A 19,466-nucleotide genomic window follows, 5' to 3' on the forward strand; every position below is an offset into this window, starting at 1 on the left:
CGAATCTGTGAAGAGGTCAGGGACGGTACCTACCGTCTGGGAACACCAGACGGACAACCGTTGCCTCGAACTTGGAATGTAGATAATCTTAAGAAATATTTCTTTTGAATGATGTAAATAGTCAAGGGCTACTTAATAAAAGTTTGCATACTTAATATTCAATTTTGTACTAAGAGGGGCATGCCTGCTAACAAACAGCCGGCTACTCTCCATGTTTAATTTTGTATTTAAGAGGGGCATGCCGTCTGTACCTTTATAGTCGGCTACTCTCCATTGAGTATTTTACTCTATCTTCAGAGGGGCATGCCGCCTGTACCTTTACAGTCGGATACTCTCCATTGAGTATTTTACTCTATCTTCAGAGGGGCATGCCGTCTGTACCTTTACAGTCGGCAGCTCTCCATTGAGTATTTTACTCTATCTTCAGAGGGGCATGCCGTCTGTACCTTTACAGTCGGCTGCTCTCCATTGAGTATTTTACTCTATCTTCAGAGGGGCATGCCGCCTGTACCTTTACAGTCGGCTACTCTCCATTAAATATTTTACTCTATCACTATAGGGGCATGCCGTCTGGACATATAGTCGGCTACTCTCCATAAAAGAGGGCCGACTGGTTCCAAACACACAGCCACCCCCCTTATACTTAACTAAAAATGATCAGGATCTGGCCGACCCTGTGCCTAAACAGGCGGCTACCCTCCTTTTACTTAGCACCTACGTTCACCAAGAACTAACCAAGGCCACAGGCCGAATGATCTGACCAGGCGCCAAGCCAACTGATCCAATCTTCAAAACTAATACGACCTGTCCCAACATCATAGCAGGCGTCCGGCGGCATCCCTCCGGATGAAATTCGTCGCAGAGAGCAGCTCCCTTTTGGGTGGAACATTGCTCTATAAACTAATTACACGACACCTATACGACTGTCCCCAAGGGCAACCACGTAGCCGTTTTTGAGACAAGGATAACTCTATCACTAACCAAACCAGTGGTAGCAGTTGACATCTAAGTCAGATGACCGCCTGTATTACTTGGGATAAATGCAGGGGGTACCTCTTGAGTTAATAGCCAACAAACATTGGCGAATCAAAAGTATCAGCCGGCCTCCGCCTCCTGGTACCTTTATTACTCAAGCAGGAGTGACGACGACTGAGTAACTCCAAAGTTAACTCATAGTCACTCTCTCAAACTTAGTATGGAGCCTAAAAGGTATGAGTCGTCCGCCTGTTTTTAGCAAACAGGGGCTCTCAACCACTACTCCTGCTAGGTTAACAACTTATGAGTTAAAAGCCAACAAACATTGGCGAATAAAGGGGAGCAACCGGTATCCACCGCTTGATACCTCTACTACTCAGTTACTTGGCGACTAGGTAACAATCATGTTTACTTGGTCACTCCCTAAAAATTTTAGTTTGAAACTAAAAAGGTGTTCATACAGTCGGCCTAGACGGCCTAAAGTCTCTAGCCTAAAAACATGACAAGTAGGAAACCACTTTCCTACTTGGTTAATTTTATATGACAGAACCGCCTGCCTAAAGGGGATCCAGTCTTTAAAATGGTTCGAATACCGATTGGATAAATGGCCGACTGATCGTCTAGCCTGGAAACAGACAACCAGTCGTCCAGGGGCATAGGCGGCGTGACTAACTATCCGTACCTGTCTGCAACTATCGGCCATGTAAAACAGTCGGTATAGTGTACAATTGGATATCAGAATATTCAATACTTAAACAAATTTGAAGCAAAACAAAAAAAATTCATTAAAAAGAAGCCGGTCATTAAAGACCGGCAAAATATTCAGAGCCCCGGCCCCCTGGTCGGGTAAATACAAACAAACGGCACGCAGGCCGTGGAAAGAAGACATAAAGCTTAAGAAGGGGGCAGATCTTCAATATTAGCAGCTGCCGCCTGGTCAACACTCTTCTTGCTGGACTCGGCTTCAGCTGCATCCTTTTTTGATGCATTACCCCCAAGCGGCACAAGCGCCACTACCGGCTGCTCCTCCTCCTCCAACGCCTCCTCCAACGCCTCTTCCTCAGCAGCCGCCAGGATCTCTTGATTATATCTATCAGAACACTAGCGGTACGTTTTTTCCCATGAGGCAAAGTCGGCATTGGGGAAGAGGCGGCCCCAAGTCATGCGCTGGATTTGAGCAGAGTCTTGCATCATCTCCCGGACCAGTTTCTTGCTCGGCCTTTTCCGAGAGCTCCTGAGTAAGACTCTTCTCTCCTGGGTCACCAGGCGTACCTTTACGCTCGCCAAGGATTTCTCCAAGGTTTCGTATGAGGACATCTTTTGGCGAAGAGGTCTCAGCTCGGCCTTGAGATTGTTGATGGTCGCCTCCAGCTCGCTATTCCTCTTCTGGGCCGCCTCTAACTGAGCCCGGATAGCGGCGGTAGCCTGCGCCTGATAATAAAGAATATCAATGGTCAGAACTTCATTTTGGGCAATTTGAAACATTGCCTTATCACAGTCAGAGGCGGCCATAGCTTTTGCAGCCTTTACCTCTTTGTTCTTCCGGACAAGCGGCTTGCGAAGGTCGTTCACTCGGAGCAGGGCCTAAGTAAAAAGGGGAACAGGCGTCAGTTTCCAAACAAAAAAGAAAACAGGCGTCCTGGAATTCAAATACTCAAAAATATGCTAAGTATACCTCAACAAGGACCCCTGCAATCCCGTCTAGGTCAAGGGTGCCGACACCCCTGACCGCCTCCCTTTCAGCTGGAGGAACGACCTTGATCATAGACTTGGCCACCTCGACCAAGTCAGGCTCCTGAGGGCCGGCTGCATCAAGCATAAACAAACGGATTAGACCTAGTAAATAAGGGAGCAAGTCTAAAATTTACAAGGACAATTTCATACTTCTAGGTGGCCCAGCTGGAGTTTTAGAAGAAGTGGCCGGCTGTTTCTCAGCCGCCGCATGTTTCCTGGCAGAACCAGGAGAGCTCGCAACAGTCGTCCTCCGGGCCTTGGGGTCCGGCTGTTGGGAAGAAGAAGCTCTTGGAGCGCCCGTCTAAAAAAGAAGAAAAGAGTCAGTATATACATAAACACAACTCCAAAAAGAGGGTGAAAGGTTCGAAGCCCACCAAGGGTGCCCCCTTGTTGGGGGAGTCGGTTGAAGACTGTTGCATGATGGAGGCCCGCAACATGGCCGCCGCAGTCTTGGAGGCGGTAATTTTGCTCATGGCGTCCGCTGCAAAAACAAATAGCAAAGTTAATAAAAGTCATAACAAGAAATGCACGGAACAGCAGAGTATTCGACAGGCCGACTACCTCTTGAGCACCGACTGCTGAGGCCACAGGCGGCCAAAAAGTACTCGTCGTAGAGCCATTTGAAGCTCGGGACGCAGTGCAGGGGTACTTGCTCTCGTACCCCTGAAGTAGAGTTCACCTTTGACTCTACTTTGAAGAGTCCTTTATCTAGGATCTCTTTCTTAGCCTTGGGGGAACACGCGGCATGCTGCGGCCGCCTGCAAGAAAGGGCGGATTCCTGTTCCACTTGTTGAAGCGCTTGTTCAGCTCTGTGTCTGAACTCTCAATGATGAGGAAGGTGCTCCGCCAGTCCTTCCATTTGTTTGCTTTACCTCTCGTCATGAGGTAGCCCCTGTGGCTCGTCAATTGATACCAGCCGGTACCGCCTGCCTTAGGGGTCCGGCTGAGGTAGTTCATGTGGGCGAAAGCCTCGAAGCTTGGCTCCACCCCGTGCAGTTCGCACCCGGCCACATAGCCGAGTACGTTGACCCAGGATTTCGGGGCTAACTGCCATAACCCCAACTCATACCCATCCAAGATCCGCTGAACAGCCGGATGTAGTGGGAAGCGCAGCCTAGCCTTGATGGCCGCCTCGTAGCAGCCAAAGCAGGCGCCATCATAACTGGTACCAGCCGGCCAGACGACTGTGTCTTCTGGATCCGGCACGAACACTAAAAAGCCGGGGCCCATTGTGTGGTTTGTAATAAAGCTCTCCACTTTCTCTTGCATGGCTGTGATCCGGCCCCGAGGTACCGTGCAGTAGTAGGGGGTATTTTGCTCTCGGTGAGAGGCAGATGGCTCCACCCAATCGTCCCCCTTCTCAACTGCGTGAGAAAGCCTCGCCTCTTGTAGGCGACTGTTTTTCTCTTCTGTGTCCAGAGAAGCATGGCCAGAAGAGCTAGACTCGGAATCGTCCTCTGACGAGTCCGAAGAGGACGACTCCTCCCCTCTCCCGGAGGGGCCCGCCTCCTCTCCTTTAAAAGGAGCAGGAGAGAATGAAGAATTGTCAACTGTAAAATGGAAAGGGGTCACTTTGACTCCTCCCTCAGAACTGCCGGCTTTCAAGCCGCTTTGTTTCACTTCCACATCTGGCGCCTGGTCAGATGTTTCACTAATCGGCACCCTGTGGGAGGAGCCGTCTGAATTTGAGATCCTGGCAGTCTTTTTTGTTCTGGCCATCATGTTCTGCATAGACACAGATACAGTCGGACTTTGTATAAAGGGCAAAGATGGGTCCAGAAAAGGGCAGGCGGCACTCCTAGTCCTAGATTCAGCCGTCCCCGGTGACCGGCTGATCACTAACCTAGGTCGTGTCGTGTGCTTCCGTGATGCCATTTCAAAAAAGAATAAAGTAAAGAGAAAATTAAGAGTAAGAGAACCGACAGTTACCTGAACGAGTGACGATTGATGAAGTTCTGAAAATCCTTTGCAGTCGGCTTGTCAGAGCAGGCGGTAGGCAGAAAGAGTCCAAAATGTCAGAGCAAGTTCAGGGGTCCGAATGTTCTCTCACAAAGTTTTCAAGTGTGAAAATGACCGAAGTCAACACTCCTTTATATAGGCGAAGTGAGAAGGCGAAGGGTCACTTCTAGAATTCAAAATTTTGGCGGGAGAATCTCTCGGCCTCTCGCCGAGTGACACCTGTAGCAGGCCGTCGCCTGTTACAGGGCGATACCTGTCACAGGTAACACGTGACCAGTCACGTGCCACCTGTGAGGGGCAAATGATTAGGGGATTTTTCCCCACCAATCACCATCTGACAAGTGGACCAATCAGGTTCCGCCATGTGTCCGTCACATGGGCCAACAGGAGCCTGCCACGTGTCAAGCAATGATCCGTCCACCATGGACCAATTACGACACGACACGTGTCCTTCCCATGACACCTGGGATAACCGGTCACCTAGGCCCAACTTCCGAGGGAAGCCCAATCAGCCCAAGGTTAACCTAAACCTAGATTGACACGTTTCCCGAGGTTATAAATACCTCCCTTAATCCTCATTAAGGGAGATTACGCTGAACATGCTAAAAAGCAGATTACACACATTAAACACTCTCACCTAGAGAGACTCAATCACTTTAATTTCCGCATTAATTACTCCTTAATCAGGTACTAACTTGACCGTTGGAGGCGGAGCTCCCACCACCAGGAGTCTCCGTTGTTTTGCAGGTACAGGCGTCCGGTTCCAGTCTCGGAATTGTAACTCTCCCGCAGGACATCAGAAAACCCCGAAACAGGGTGCAATCTTTTCACCTTTTAAATAAATTAAAGTCTTATCGGGTGCAATTAGGTAAAATTATATGGTGATGAAAATCAAGTTTAATTAGGTTTAATAAGTTAAGTTCAGATAATTTCAAATGAAGAGAACGCACCCTTAGTTTCATCGCGTAATAAATTTATACTTCGTACTTTCTACTCTAATATGATTGATAGTCTAATAATTGACCACAAAAGTCAAACATGAACCATATTGTCATGAGACTCATGACCAAATGGGCAATAAGAGTTTTTAATTTTTACAAGAGGATATCGAAAAAAATCATATATGGTAGTAATATCTTGAGGTCAAATTTTGTGAGCGAGTCATCTCAAATCAAAAGAGAGAATTTCCTCAACACAACTTCTATAAATAAACAGTCTAAAGGTAGTAAGATGCCCAAAGAAAGACACAATGAAAGCAACCCTTGAAGAAAAAGAGGTTTAAACAACGATAAAAATTAGTAAAAGAGCAACAACTCACTGATATGTCTAACCTTTTAACACATCATAAGCACGGAAATAAAGAGATATGGTTATCAATTATTTTTCAGAAATTTCTTGTCAAATTAGTGCATGATAAGCTTTTGTACATGACATCAATTGATTGTTGTTCTTGCGTAGCTAGTTTTCAATGGGGTCATATATTATAACCTAAAAGCTATGTTGATACCTAAAAAACTAGCGTATCAACCACAAGATTGTTGCAAATATTTAAGGTAGTATATATTCAAAAAAAAAAAAGTTGAAATTATCAAGATTGGTAATTGATTAAATATTTTTTTTTCTTCATATGATTCATATGAGACGGTCTCACAAAGATTATATACATTAGTAGTTTGTGTGATTTAACTCCTTTTCTTTTACTATTACTAAAAATGTGAGTGTGATTTTAAATATAATTAGCTTGTTTGAGAAAAATAATACTTCGTATTTACTATTGATTACTATATACTTAGCTTGTGAGAAAAATTAAATAATCTTTTGGTTAATTTATACTTGTATTTGAATAGTACAAAAGTCAAAGTATGGGTATTACAAATTTTGTGAAACAGATACTACGATATCACATACACTAGAGTAGTAGAGGATTAGAAGGAATAATCGACATGAATATAATAGTACGTACTTACGTATGTGGGTCTGTAGAGGGAATAATCGACATGTATACAATAGTACGTGGGTCAAAAAAAGGAGAAGGTCTTTGGCAACTACCACTTGAGGTTCAGGGAGCATGATGGCCTTTCAAATCTGTGGGCTGTGGTCACTCCCTTCAAACAACGACTTGCTAGCCAACTTTGTTACTTCCTTTGAGTTTGTACCGGAAATGCTTGTCGGCTTTCCCCCCATCCCATTTTGTCATTTTCATTTAGTTCCTGTAACTTATTATATTATTGCATGAATTTTATACTATAATAATCTATTAATTCATGAAATATTTATCAATTTAATTCATTACGTTATAAAAATCATGTCGTTTTGCCGCTTGCTGCCTTAATTAGTTATAAAGATTAGTTCAATTCAGTACGTTATCAATTTTACTATGTCCATTTCAAATTGTAAGTGGCTCATCAATATTAATGGTAGCATAAAAAAATTCAATTTGAAATGGACAGTAACTTTTTCACATGATAAGAAATATATCACGTACAAATGTATGATGAGTCACTTACTCGTATTATTCACTTTGTATTGTACTATCTCTGTTTTGATCATATTATTTATAACGATTAGACATTTTCTATGAATATTGTTTTTTTTTTTTTTTTAAATCGGCCCGAAAATTTTAAAATATTAAGCAAATGTCCCTTCATCAATTTATTGTTTCATTCATTGGAAGTACGATTTACGTCTTAAGACGTAAAGACGATAGTGTGAATTCTCAGAAACGCAATATAGAAATCTGTTTTTCTCTCCATACCCTCATTGACTAAGTTATCTTAATTAAGACAATGAAATATTTGATCCCTTTTGTTTTATTTGCTTCTTTTGAAAAATTGACCCAACATTAATTGGGGTCTTATGTGATTTGCCAAGACATAGTATCAAGCTATAATTAATAATTCGGCCGAAAAGAAAATAGGATTAAAACATTATACGAGTGTTAGTTATTGTCATATATCAAATAATATATATATTCTTATTGCAAAAGAAAATAGGATTAAAACATTATACGAGTGTTAGTTATTGTCAAATATCAAAATAATATATATTCTTATTGCATATACGACGATTATTTAGAAGGATTAAGACTAATAATGACAACAAAAGGTCAATAAAGACGAGATAAGATACTCTTAATAAGAAATACGTGCAAAATGCTGCAAAGAGACAAAATAGAGATGAGGTAGAGATGATGCATGAGTGCGTGATTGAGTGGTGTTGAGGGTAGTACTAATAATGTGATAATCAGATGTTATGGTAATACTTCAAAAGGAGTAGTAAAGTTTCACAAGTCATAACTTACAAGTACTTGAAATTGTCATAGTGCCTTATCCACCCACAAAATAATTAATGAGGATATGAACGAAATATCATCTTCAAAGTTCAAACAATAATTAAAGTGTATCGTGTTAAATTCGGAATTTTAGAATAGCAACTTATTATAAAAATATCCAAAATTATATAGTTATATGGAGTTTAGCTTACAACTATAGCTAGGGTATGTTGGACGTACAAAAGCTACTTTAACCCTATAATTAGTTTATACTTCCTCCGTTTTTTTATTATTGCACCATATAAGTTGGGCACAATAATTTTGGTAGCGGGAAAAAGGAAGAGACAAAAAGGTAAAAATATAAAAAGTGTCCATATGATGTAAACATAAACTAAAGAATAAGTGTGAAAAAGTAAGGATATGTTGGGTATTTGCAGTGTGAACAGAAATATTTTTTGTATTAAACTAGAAATAGTGCAATATTTGTGAAACTTCCTTAAAAGATAAATGGTACAATATTAAAAGAACGGAAGAAGTATATACAATCCCGTTTTGAGCTACCTAGTAAAAGCCCATAATATAAAAGAGTATAATATAGAATTTTAATAGTAATTACTTAAAACAATGGCATGCTTTAATCAAACAACATTTTTCATTAAAGGGTAATGTTATATGTAACCTTAGGGCTATGAATAAGTATTTAATAACTTTCCTTATTTGGTATTAATTTAGGAATCACTCACAAATAAGTGTAATTAATGTTTTTTTTTTCATTTCTATCTCTTTATATATAGCCTTAGGGCTATGAATAAGTATTTAATAACTTTCCTTATTTGGTATTAATTTAGGAATCACTCACAAATAAGTGTAATTAATGTTTTTTTTTTTCTTTCATTTTTATCTCTTTATATATAGCCCTAAGGGCTATATATAGCATTTTTCTTAATTAAATAGACCCAAACAAGAATATTATTTACACCTCACTTGCAAGGTTAGCTACTTGAAGGTTTTTATGATGATAGTACGTACTTTTTTTTCATTGCACTATCACAATGATTTTGACTAGCTTAGCTTTTCAACGTTATGGTTTTTCACTTCAAAAAACATATGTACCTTTCTTTTCGCTAATTACAGTCCTCTTTGAATAGAACGTATAGCTTTATACACCCCCACCCACCCACCTTCTCGATCTCTCTCCTTCCCATATAAGTTTTATTTTGCATTTTCACTAAATTTCTAGCTAGTCAAAATAGCGTCTTATTCATTTGATTTTCAGTTCGACTTATCGATCTGATCGTAGTTAATAAACTTTATCTAAACATATCTAAAATTACTGGTTTAAAATCAAAGTTATGATAAAATATGTCCTCTATATATAATCAATGATAATCACCACGTCAGAATTACATGAATGGATGTATGAAACTATAGAAACAAAAAAAGTTCCATGCATGCTAGCTTAGCCAAGCTATAGGAAGAACATCGATTAGAATAATAATGGAAGACAACATAATTGGAAACCCAAAAAGATAAATGGATTTTTATATATGTATATAAAATATAAAATAAAATATAAACAAGAACTATATATGGTAATCATCCATTTTAATAATCTCACCTTAATTATATTACAAATGTTATGCAAGCCGTACGTCACGGCACTTTATTATTGGTATATATATGCAAAGTTACTGTAAAATTAAACCACATAATAATTACCCTTATGATAACCCTTTCTGACTTTAACAACTAACGCCATGATATTTAATAATACTACTTAATCATTCCTAGGACAGCTCCAAGCATGTTTTTTTCTGTTATATACCACTGTCCGACACGTGGCATAATGGGTCAATCCCCAAAGATGTTGATGATGTTGTTGTTGTTCTTGTTGTTGCGAAATTCCATAGATGATCTATCTCGTTGCTGCCGCCATAATTATCCAGTGTTGCATGGTATATCTTATTATGATGATCACCTGATGATGATGTTGATGATGATGATCTCAACGGCGGTAATTGATCTAGGTCATGTTCATGATCATTTGATAAGGGTGAGTATATGGATGTCATGGTTTGACCATTTAAGTGTGTTGCAACAAGTTTGTCTAGGGTGGCCCAATCACTGAGTCCCGTGTAGACGGGATCCGTCTCGGGTTTGGTCATCGAAACGAGGTCGTTTTCGGGTAGGGTTTGGTAGTATAGGGTGGTGGTGGTGCTATTATTGTTTGGGCTCTCAAGGCCTGGGAGTTTCATGAACCTTTCAAGTTGATGTTGGGAGGATGATTTTGTAATATTGTTGATCTTTTGAGATTTGCCCCCCATGTATTGAAATATTTGCTCTAAGGCCCCTTGATCATCGCGATCATGTTGATCATGATCACCTGGTGAATCAAGCATGCTTATTGATGAGTGTGATTCTAATGCCATGGAAGATGATGATGTCTTGATTGGGCTGTCTAGGTCTTTTAGGTGGTTTTTCTTCTTGAACACTCTACAAACCACCCACCCTTCTTCTTGTACAAAATCTCCACTTCTCAAACTTGTAACCTTCATGCCAAAAGATAAAAAAATATAAAATATTATTAATTCATTGATTATTATATTTATTGCATGCTTTAAAAAAAGAATATCACAAGTCATTAATATAATATGTAGCACAATAACATTTTCAATTCGAAAATTATTATATTGTAAATATTCTTTACAAAAAAGGTGGTGACAAGAAATATCTTTTTGTTGCTCCCATTTAATTTGGGTCTTTTATCAAAACTTGTCCAATTCAGAAATAGCTAGACACACACTTTTGATCTTTTTCATTCATACAAAGTACGTAGCTATAAAGAGGAATGAATTTATGTACATAGTACGTTGTATATAAATTTTTTCAATAAGATCATTAAAAAATTATTCAAACAAAGAATAACTTAAAATGATGTAAATCAATTGAATAGAATTGTAGAAATAAACAAATATTCAAAAAAAAAAAGTACAGAAGAAGGAGAATAAGTAAATAATCAATGATTATAAGAGAAATTAGGTTGTGGTTCATTCTCTAACCATACAATTATAAAGTCATATGAACATCAATAAACAGAAACTTTGGATACTTTATTCCGTTTTTGACTTGAAAAATAAAACCTATACTTCATAGATGACTACATAGCTGCTAGCTCAATATATAGCTACCTAAATAAACACTCTCCTTTGTTAGATTTTTTTTTCTAAGAAAAAAAAAATTGTGATTTAAGTAAAAAATGTTAAGAGGATAAGAAATTGCACTCAAATTCTAAATTGAGCATAAACTATGATCTGAAATAGGCTTATGTAAACAAAAACAGAAAGAATACTAAAAAGAGTAATACAAGTATAATCTTACATGGTTATCATTGTTATTGTTGGTGCTTTCATCAAGTCGATATTCATGCATAATCCAATCAGATTTCTGACCATGAGGAGCTCTTCCTTTGTAGAAAACAAGCGTCTTCCTCATCCCAATCCTGCTAGAGTTGCTGTAGATCACCTTATCACGCCCAGTAGCCTTCCAAAACCCGGCCGCTGTGGCCCGGTTAGTCCTTGTCCCTGTTGGGTATTTCTTGTCTTTGTGACTAAAGAAGTACCAATCATTCTGTGGTGTAGTTCCTATCTTGCATTTTTCTAAAAAAAAAAACAAAGTACATAATTATTTCACATCTTTTTCTGATATGGACTATACAACAAAGGCTCATATGTGCAGACAAATTTACCAATTAAACTAAATGACATATGCGCATACGGGCTTATTGGAGGGTGTAGGCAAAGTTTATTACATACCTTGAATATCCCAAGGTTCAAGCTTATTGAGATCAACTTCAAGAATGACATCCAAGTCAATCTTCTCACTAGCAACCTTCTTTCTTAGATAATATAGCAAGAGCTCTTCTTCAGTCGGATGAAATCGAAAACCCGGAGGTACCCTTGATTCTCCATTTACAGATATATTCATTTTCGCTCGCATTACCTAGCAAGAATACTTATTATTGCTAGAATAGTGGCCCAACTAAAAAAAAGTACATAAAAGAATTTTTATTTTTTTTCTAACAAACAAAGGATTCTATCTTAAGAAACTAATAAAAATTGAAGATTAAGATTTGCTTTGATAATTAAGATTGCAGCACTAATTAATGTTTATGCGATGATTATAGAGAGAAGAAGAGAGAAAAATAAAGGGAGACAAAAAAAATAGGAATAGAGGTTGAAGGGTTGATAGAATGATTAATGTCAACCTTTGTGGTACCCGAACTGGGGCATAGAAAGGTCTATTATTTATATGTGAAAAGGTAGCTAGGGCATTATATAATATAAGGTCCAAAATATACTACAGTTACTAGCTAACCACTTTACTATTTACTTAGTTTCATATTCAGAATATATTTAATTATATAATATAACTATGATATATAGACAAAAAATTTGATATCCTAGGTTATTTAAAATAGTACAAGTACATTGTATAAAATAAAAGCTAATCTCAGTTTGTAATTTGTCTATTATAATGAATCCAAAATTTAAGATTATGTATAAATTGTCCAAATCGGTACATAAATTATTCAAGAGGGAAGTAATGCTAGCATAGTGCATGAGACATAGAATATAATGTCACTTTATAAACTATGAATCAATTATCAAAGTCGTCTTTTATCTAATAAAATATCAACTTTGTCTTACCATGCTATATGAGAAATACGACCATATTATTCGTCATGTGTGCGCTTTCAGAATCCAAGTAGTAATACTGCCCTCACTCTCCGTCTCTTTTTATCATTTAATTAAACTAACTAACTTTATTATATACTACCTCCATTAATTTTTAGTTGTAATAAAGGAATTTTTTATGTTCGCAAATATACCTTAACGCATGTAGTATACGAAGTATAAATATATACTTTGTATAATTAGAATTGAATAATAATAATAATAATAATAATAATAATAATAATATAATAATAATAATAATAATAATATAATAATAATAATAATAATAATAATAATAATGACATATCTAGCTATAGAACACTTTATTTATATTGTTTTAAAATGAATCACCTTATACAATCTTTTGTGCATTCTAAATTGCAATAAAGCCTATTTCCACATATTTTAGGAAAAATAACTTCAGATAATAATATAGTTACTAAGTTCAAATAAGCTCGAATAAGATGATTCCACAAAAAAGAGTTAATTTTTTTTAGATAAATGTTAATAAGGGTTATCTAATTTCGATTTACTACCTACTAAGATAAACTATAGCATGCAATGCAAGTTCAAAATTAGTTCAAATAGATTTTAATAAGTAAAAATCAAGTTACACAACATGCCCTAATAATATTCACCATTGGCTTTGTTAGAGGACTAACTCAACCAAAAATTTAAGCTGATGGTTAAAGCTCAAGAATATGTTTTATATGCTCAATAATCTGATCAGAAAATTGTACGGTAGCTGCCGCCCTATTATTTTCAATTTCATGTACTGTATGAAATTATTCTCAATTGTAGTTGCGGTCCTTAATATTATCTCACCACTCTGATCTTGGAAATCACATGTATGAGCACAGATAATGGATTGACCAATTTAAGCTAAGCAAGAAAGCCAAGAACAAGAGTAACTTATATTGTCACTCTACCAATAACGAACATGCATGATTGCATGATTTCAGGCATGTAATACATTATAATATTATTTTAAGTTGATGATATAAGTGGTTAATATGGTTCAACTTTTTTCATTGAGTTCATTACGTGTCCACAAAATTGAAGTGTTATTACAACTTGGTAATTATTGGTATCTTATCAGACATATTACACGTTTAGTTGTGAAAAAATGAATATACATACACAAATCATCAAAAATGTTTTGAAAATGTAAATAACTTCATATGTATAGGCTTATTTGAAAGAAAGATTAAACAAAGTCACTAATGAAGAATTTGAAATAGAGAATTAAGTACTTCGTAATAAGGAGTGAAAATTAGACTTTTTATGACTTTAGAGGTATAAATTTGTCAAAATTAACTATTTATTTTATCAAATACAATTTTCTGTTGATTTGCTCAAATAATTAATTTAATACTTTGCAAAGAAAATGAGATCACATTATTCATTTATAGATATAAAATACATACTACGAGTACCTTTATTTCATAATATATTTTGACTTTTTACACTATTTACTTTCTGGATTAATATAAATTTTGACTACACATTTTTACATATATAAAAATGAAACCTGTACATGTTAAGTATTGTTGAATTAGCCTCAATGAATGATTTCATAACACTTCGTATATTTCTTTAAAAAAATTATTGATTAACTTGTACAAATTTAATGGTCAAAGTGGTGTCTTAGAAAGTACAAAAGTCAAAACATTGCATTTATTGTATGTAAAACGAGGATAGTATATACTGGCAAGATACGGTCAATCAAAATGAGATTTGAAATTAAATACAGTGAAAACATTCAATGTATTTATATTACGAGATAGATGAAGTGATAAATGATACTTTATACTTTGTAATTAGTAGGAATATATGAAATATGAAAACCAATGAATGAAGAATTTAGACATGGTTATTTCTTTTTTAATTTTGCTGGTGGATTTTCTTCCATAAAGGGCCACCAACACCAAACGCTTTACACAAAATGTTGAAAAAAGAGATACCACACACTTTTTTATTTTTTTATTTTTTTTTTGAGGAAAAAAAAAAAACAAAAAAAACACACACACACTTAAAACACTCTACACTGCTACAACTACTTGTTGGCTTGTTGCAACTGTTGGACGATTCTCGTTTTGGATTCCCTTTTTTTGGTGCCATATTATTATATTATACCCTAATTTAATTTGGCTATTTATCATGTTAACTACTCTTCAACCTTATTTTATCATTTTTTTTTCTGCAGTTTCGATGTCATCTCAATTTATTTCAAAGTTATTTTAATTTATTTTCTAGGCTCATAAAAACCACATGTGCGTAACAAATTATATTATGCTTTATAATTGTTATGTTTATTTATTTATTGTAAGGAAAAGGGCAAAAGACCCTATAAGATGGGAAACCCCTTTTTTAAAAAGAAGGGGACAAGGAAATCCTCATCTCTAAAGTATCTCATATTTTATAACCGTAGTAATAACATAACAAAGTTACACCCTTTGTGTTTAGTCTCATTTTGTCTACTTACCATTTGTAGATTTCTAAGATACATGTTGGACCATTGACATCTTGATCTAAGTATTAGTGAAAATTGTGAAAAAGTTGATACATTAAAAATTAAAATAAAGTCAAATAAATCTAATTTTACAAATTCTCAATTGTTAACGTTTTCCTTGTATAGTTGTATATAAATTATAAATGTGGTCAATATATAGTTTAAGTTTTAAGTATATTATGACAGCATAGCAAGTACTTTAATTTTGTTTTATGTAACTAGGAAGTTATTTTTCCCTTCAATTTGCATTTCTCATGTGTTTTACTATTATAGGAAGTGAGCAAAACTATTCGTAATAGGCATAAGAAGATGAAATTCTCGTAATAAGTAACTTTGAATAGTGGAATTTTAAGGGCGTTTCACTTTGCTTGCTTGCTGATATCAAACAAATAACATCTCAACACAGTCAAACCTTTATTTTTCATAAATACCGTAACTTGAAAAAACATCATTAGGCTAAGCATATATATAAAACTAATGAGCAAGTATTAGACGCATGTTAGTACGGCATAAAAAGTTTAAAACATTTAACAAATTAGTGGTTAGAATAAGAAAAAATTGGAAACCTAAACAGAGAGAGAGAGAAGGTTTTGGTCATCAAAAAAAAAAAAAAAAAGGATGAAAACATGTAGGGGAAAAAAAAGGGACCCACAAAAGGACGTTGTGGAAACAAGAATGTAGGACGAAGGGCGCTATCGTAACGGTGACTAGCAACCTTATGATATCTTGGGAAAGAGAGGCCTTCCCTTCTCTCTCTTTTTTGAATGTGAATTGTGGGGATCTTTCTAAAGTTCCAATTACCTTTTCTCTTACCGCAACTACCGCAACAACAAGGAGATGATGGGTTGGGAGCCATTTTGCTTTCATTCAGATATATTGTGGGGTCATACTTGTTGATTTTTTTTTTTTTTTTTTTTTTTATGAGATGGATGTCAATAATAATTTTTAAAAGTAGATGCTTTCTTTTGTTTATTACTTAGAATTGCAATGTGATAATTTCATATTTCTTCCGTTTTTATTAATTACGATAGTTAAGTTTTGTAAATTGTTGTTTAAAATTAAGGAATAGGGCGAAAGATTGACACTAGATGCGCATATTTTTCAATGTATGCAAATGTTTTGGATCATAGGTTCTTTGAATGGAAGGTGAAAGCTTGTTTCAATAACTTTTCATCGTCTATTTATAAGCTCATTTTTTACAAGAAATGAGAAAATTATAGTTGTATTACAAAAAAATGTTCGAAGCTGGAAGTTTTTGAATATTTCGGAGGCTAACATGAAACTTTTTCCTATTTTCATTCTCCCTTTTTTTTTTTGAAATTGTTCTCTATTTTCATAGTTTTCTCTTGATGGCTACGGGGATATTTTTTGGGGAATAATTTAGGGTTTCTAATTTTCTTTATATCATATTGTAAAAGGAACAATTATTTGTACTATCAAAAGGGCACAAAATGGCCAAGTAAAGCCAATTCAAGTCAAGTTATAAGTACACTTAGCTTATGAGATAGAGTTTGTGTAAGGGAGATAGTTGTATCTCCTCTACTTCACTCTTAGTTGTTCGTTCCTCCATGTAATAAACTAGTAAGAAAATGTTCATATCCTTGCCCCATGGAGTAGATTATGTTGATCGAACCATGTATGTCTATTGTTCATCTTTTTTTTTTTCATATTATGAAAATAATGTAAAAATGGTTACAAGTTGCTCCTAGCTGTATAGGAATGTAAATCAACTTTATCTTTAATATGGAAAGTTTGAGGTTGATGGTATACAATGGGACTGCCTATCTACTGGCTGCAGAGGCTAGTCTAGCTACTAGCTATGCTATGCATGCACACATGAAACATGAAAATAATGTGCATGACATCTTTCACTACTACATGACTTGTTATTTTCTTCTTTTTCTTCTTTTTTTTTTTTTTTATTCTTTTGTGTTTCTTTATTACGTCTGCTCTAATAGACTCATATTAGTGCCGCCATTAAGCAATTCATTCATACCTACAGACCGACAGTTTAAACAAACTATAATATATTGCGTGTTATTACATTTTTATATTAGTTGATGGTGGGACAAATTTAAATAAGACACATGACGATGGATATATGGAGACAATGGAGTGTTAATGTGTTATAGATGAGGGTTTTGATTGTGCGTGCATGCATGGATTATGGGATTTCGTGATAAGCAATGAGCTAATTATTGATTATCGATTCAAATGAGGATACTAATATTATTGCATACTCTTTTCGTTCTTGAAAGTTTAACTTTTTTTTATTGTAAATTTTTGTTTCAAAATGTAAAAAAGTAATTTAGTGGGTGTAAAAAAAATCGATGATGAGAGTTGAAGTAAAATGATAAGTAATATTGATATTATATAAGAATGAAGTGGATCAAGTTGTAGAAAGTGCGGTAAGGATATAAGGTGATAAAAGCCTAAAAGGTAATAGTATGATTGACAAAAATGAACAGATAGAGGATTTAGGGCTACTATAGCTTGGGTTACCAACCATGCATAGAACTACTCTATAAAAGAGAATGACCTTACAATTGATGAGTTAATAGGGTTACTGTTCTTACTAATGAGTTTTCACTAATCACTATTACCAATAGTTATGAGGATAATAATCACTTTCTCATAAGATTGTCATCTAAACTTATACTACCTCCATTACATAGTGCTACTTTTGAATTTTTTTATATATCGCAAATAATACCCAAAAGTTACACATACGAGTAATATGTAATAGAAGTAGTACGGTGTATATTTTCTTCTTGAAAGAAGTAAAAAAAAAAAGGTAATCCCTCAGCTCCGTTCCTTTTTTTTTTTTTGTTACATTTTAACTCTTTATATTTCCCAATGCACTTGTTTGACCATTAATATCTTTAATTGCATATATGTAAAAAATTATAGTGATTGAATATTAATAAAGTACTCGTTGAGACAAATTAAATAAAACCCCACATAATTATATTATGTCTTATTACTTATTGGGAATAGATTAAAAGATTTTATTATCTTATGAACAGTGTTACAAAACAAAACGTAACCAATATAAACGGAGGAAGTACATATTAGAGGCATTAGAGGTAACATTAGAGCCATACCAAGCATACTCAGAAAAAAGTTTAGCTTTTCAGCAATGTTTATATATATTAAGCTAAAAGTGTGAGTGGATGAAATTTAAAGCTACTTAGCTAAAATGGAGAAAGATAATACCAATAATGTGTTTAATCTTTGAAAGACATAAATAATGTAATACGACTGTACACATTTCAAGTCTTTTTTTATCTGAAAAATTGGTAGTCAATTATATTAATCACTTTTTCTGGAAACACTAAAACAGTATTAGACATACACATCTAGTTAATGAAGAACTTTTTGTGGTCACAATTATAATCATAGCATGGCCCTTTTGCTAAAGAAATTTGCTTCTCATGGTATCTGTTTAGCCTGATAATCGACTGATTAACCACTAAAGCTTTCTACTGCTAAATTTTTCACAGATTATTATTTGCACCTAATCTTTCGGGCAAATCACAAGCCTAAATTATCATCAAATTTATTATTTTTCTTGAGTTTAATTATGGTGAACGTAAGGCAGAAGATTAAAGCATAAAATCTTCGATGGCGGTAGCAACAAAGATCACTATTTCTTAATATATAATCAACTTGTTTTTGGTGAAAAAATCACAAGTTGATTTTTTCTTATTGTTTTCATAAAATAATTAATTGATTTCCCTGAATAATGCTAAAATACAAATTAATTCTCTATATAAGTCGGTTTAAAAACTATTTCCCACAATACCATCCACTTAGGATTGGTTCCTAGGTTTGAAATTTGACAGTATAAAACCGCTAATATCATTAGAGGTTTTATGCATAAAACCTATAATGGGCATAGAATAGAACCTCTAATGGTTGGTTCTAAGTTTGGTTACTGCTAGATTATATAATACCACTAGTAATAAAACCAAATTATATAAAATCTCATTGGTATTAGCGGTTCTTTATATAGAACACTATATAAAGAACCGCTTTTCTATATTAGTTAAAACCGCCAACAATGTTAGCGGTTTTATAATTGAAAATACCGAACCTTGAAACGGATTGTGGGAAATAGTTTTTGAACCAATGTATATAAAGAATTAGTTTATGTTATTACATTATTTTTGGAAATTACTTTCTTGTAAGTGCATGTAAATATGAACATCAGTCTTTCATATCAAATAATTCGTATAATATTATTTACTTCGTACTATAGTCTAAGTATGAATATAATCTT

General features: G+C 35.0%; 1 protein-coding gene across 1 annotated transcript; it reads right to left on the reverse strand.

Moving 5' to 3' along the window:
- Window positions 1–9,463: 9,463 nt before the first annotated feature.
- Window positions 9,464–12,228, reverse strand: LOC110731647 (NAC domain-containing protein 43-like). The gene is made up of 3 exons (XM_021911518.1): window positions 11,752–12,228; window positions 11,318–11,595; window positions 9,464–10,488 (listed from the first exon to the last, which is right to left on the reverse strand). Exons 1-3 carry the CDS (start codon window positions 11,933–11,935, stop codon window positions 9,757–9,759), a joined length of 1,194 nt encoding a protein of 397 aa, XP_021767210.1. The 5' UTR covers window positions 11,936–12,228; the 3' UTR covers window positions 9,464–9,756.
- Between the last annotated feature and the right edge of the window lie 7,238 nt (window positions 12,229–19,466).

Source organism: Chenopodium quinoa, unplaced genomic scaffold, assembly GCF_001683475.1.
Source record: "Chenopodium quinoa cultivar QQ74 unplaced genomic scaffold, ASM168347v1, whole genome shotgun sequence".
In the NCBI taxonomy this organism is placed as follows: domain Eukaryota; kingdom Viridiplantae; phylum Streptophyta; class Magnoliopsida; order Caryophyllales; family Amaranthaceae; genus Chenopodium; species Chenopodium quinoa.

Bases quoted from the DNA above. Each gene is read 5' to 3' on its own strand.
- LOC110731647 (XM_021911518.1), bottom strand. From the start codon at position 11,935: ATGCGAGCGAAAATGAATATATCTGTAAATGGAGAATCAAGGGTACCT. The intron at 11,596-11,751 runs GTATGTAATAAA...TTTTTTTTTTAG, and splicing joins TGAACCTTGGGATATTCAAG to AAAAATGCAAGATAGGAACT. The intron at 10,489-11,317 runs GTAAGATTATAC...TTTGGCATGAAG, and splicing joins ACAATAACAATGATAACCAT to GTTACAAGTTTGAGAAGTGG.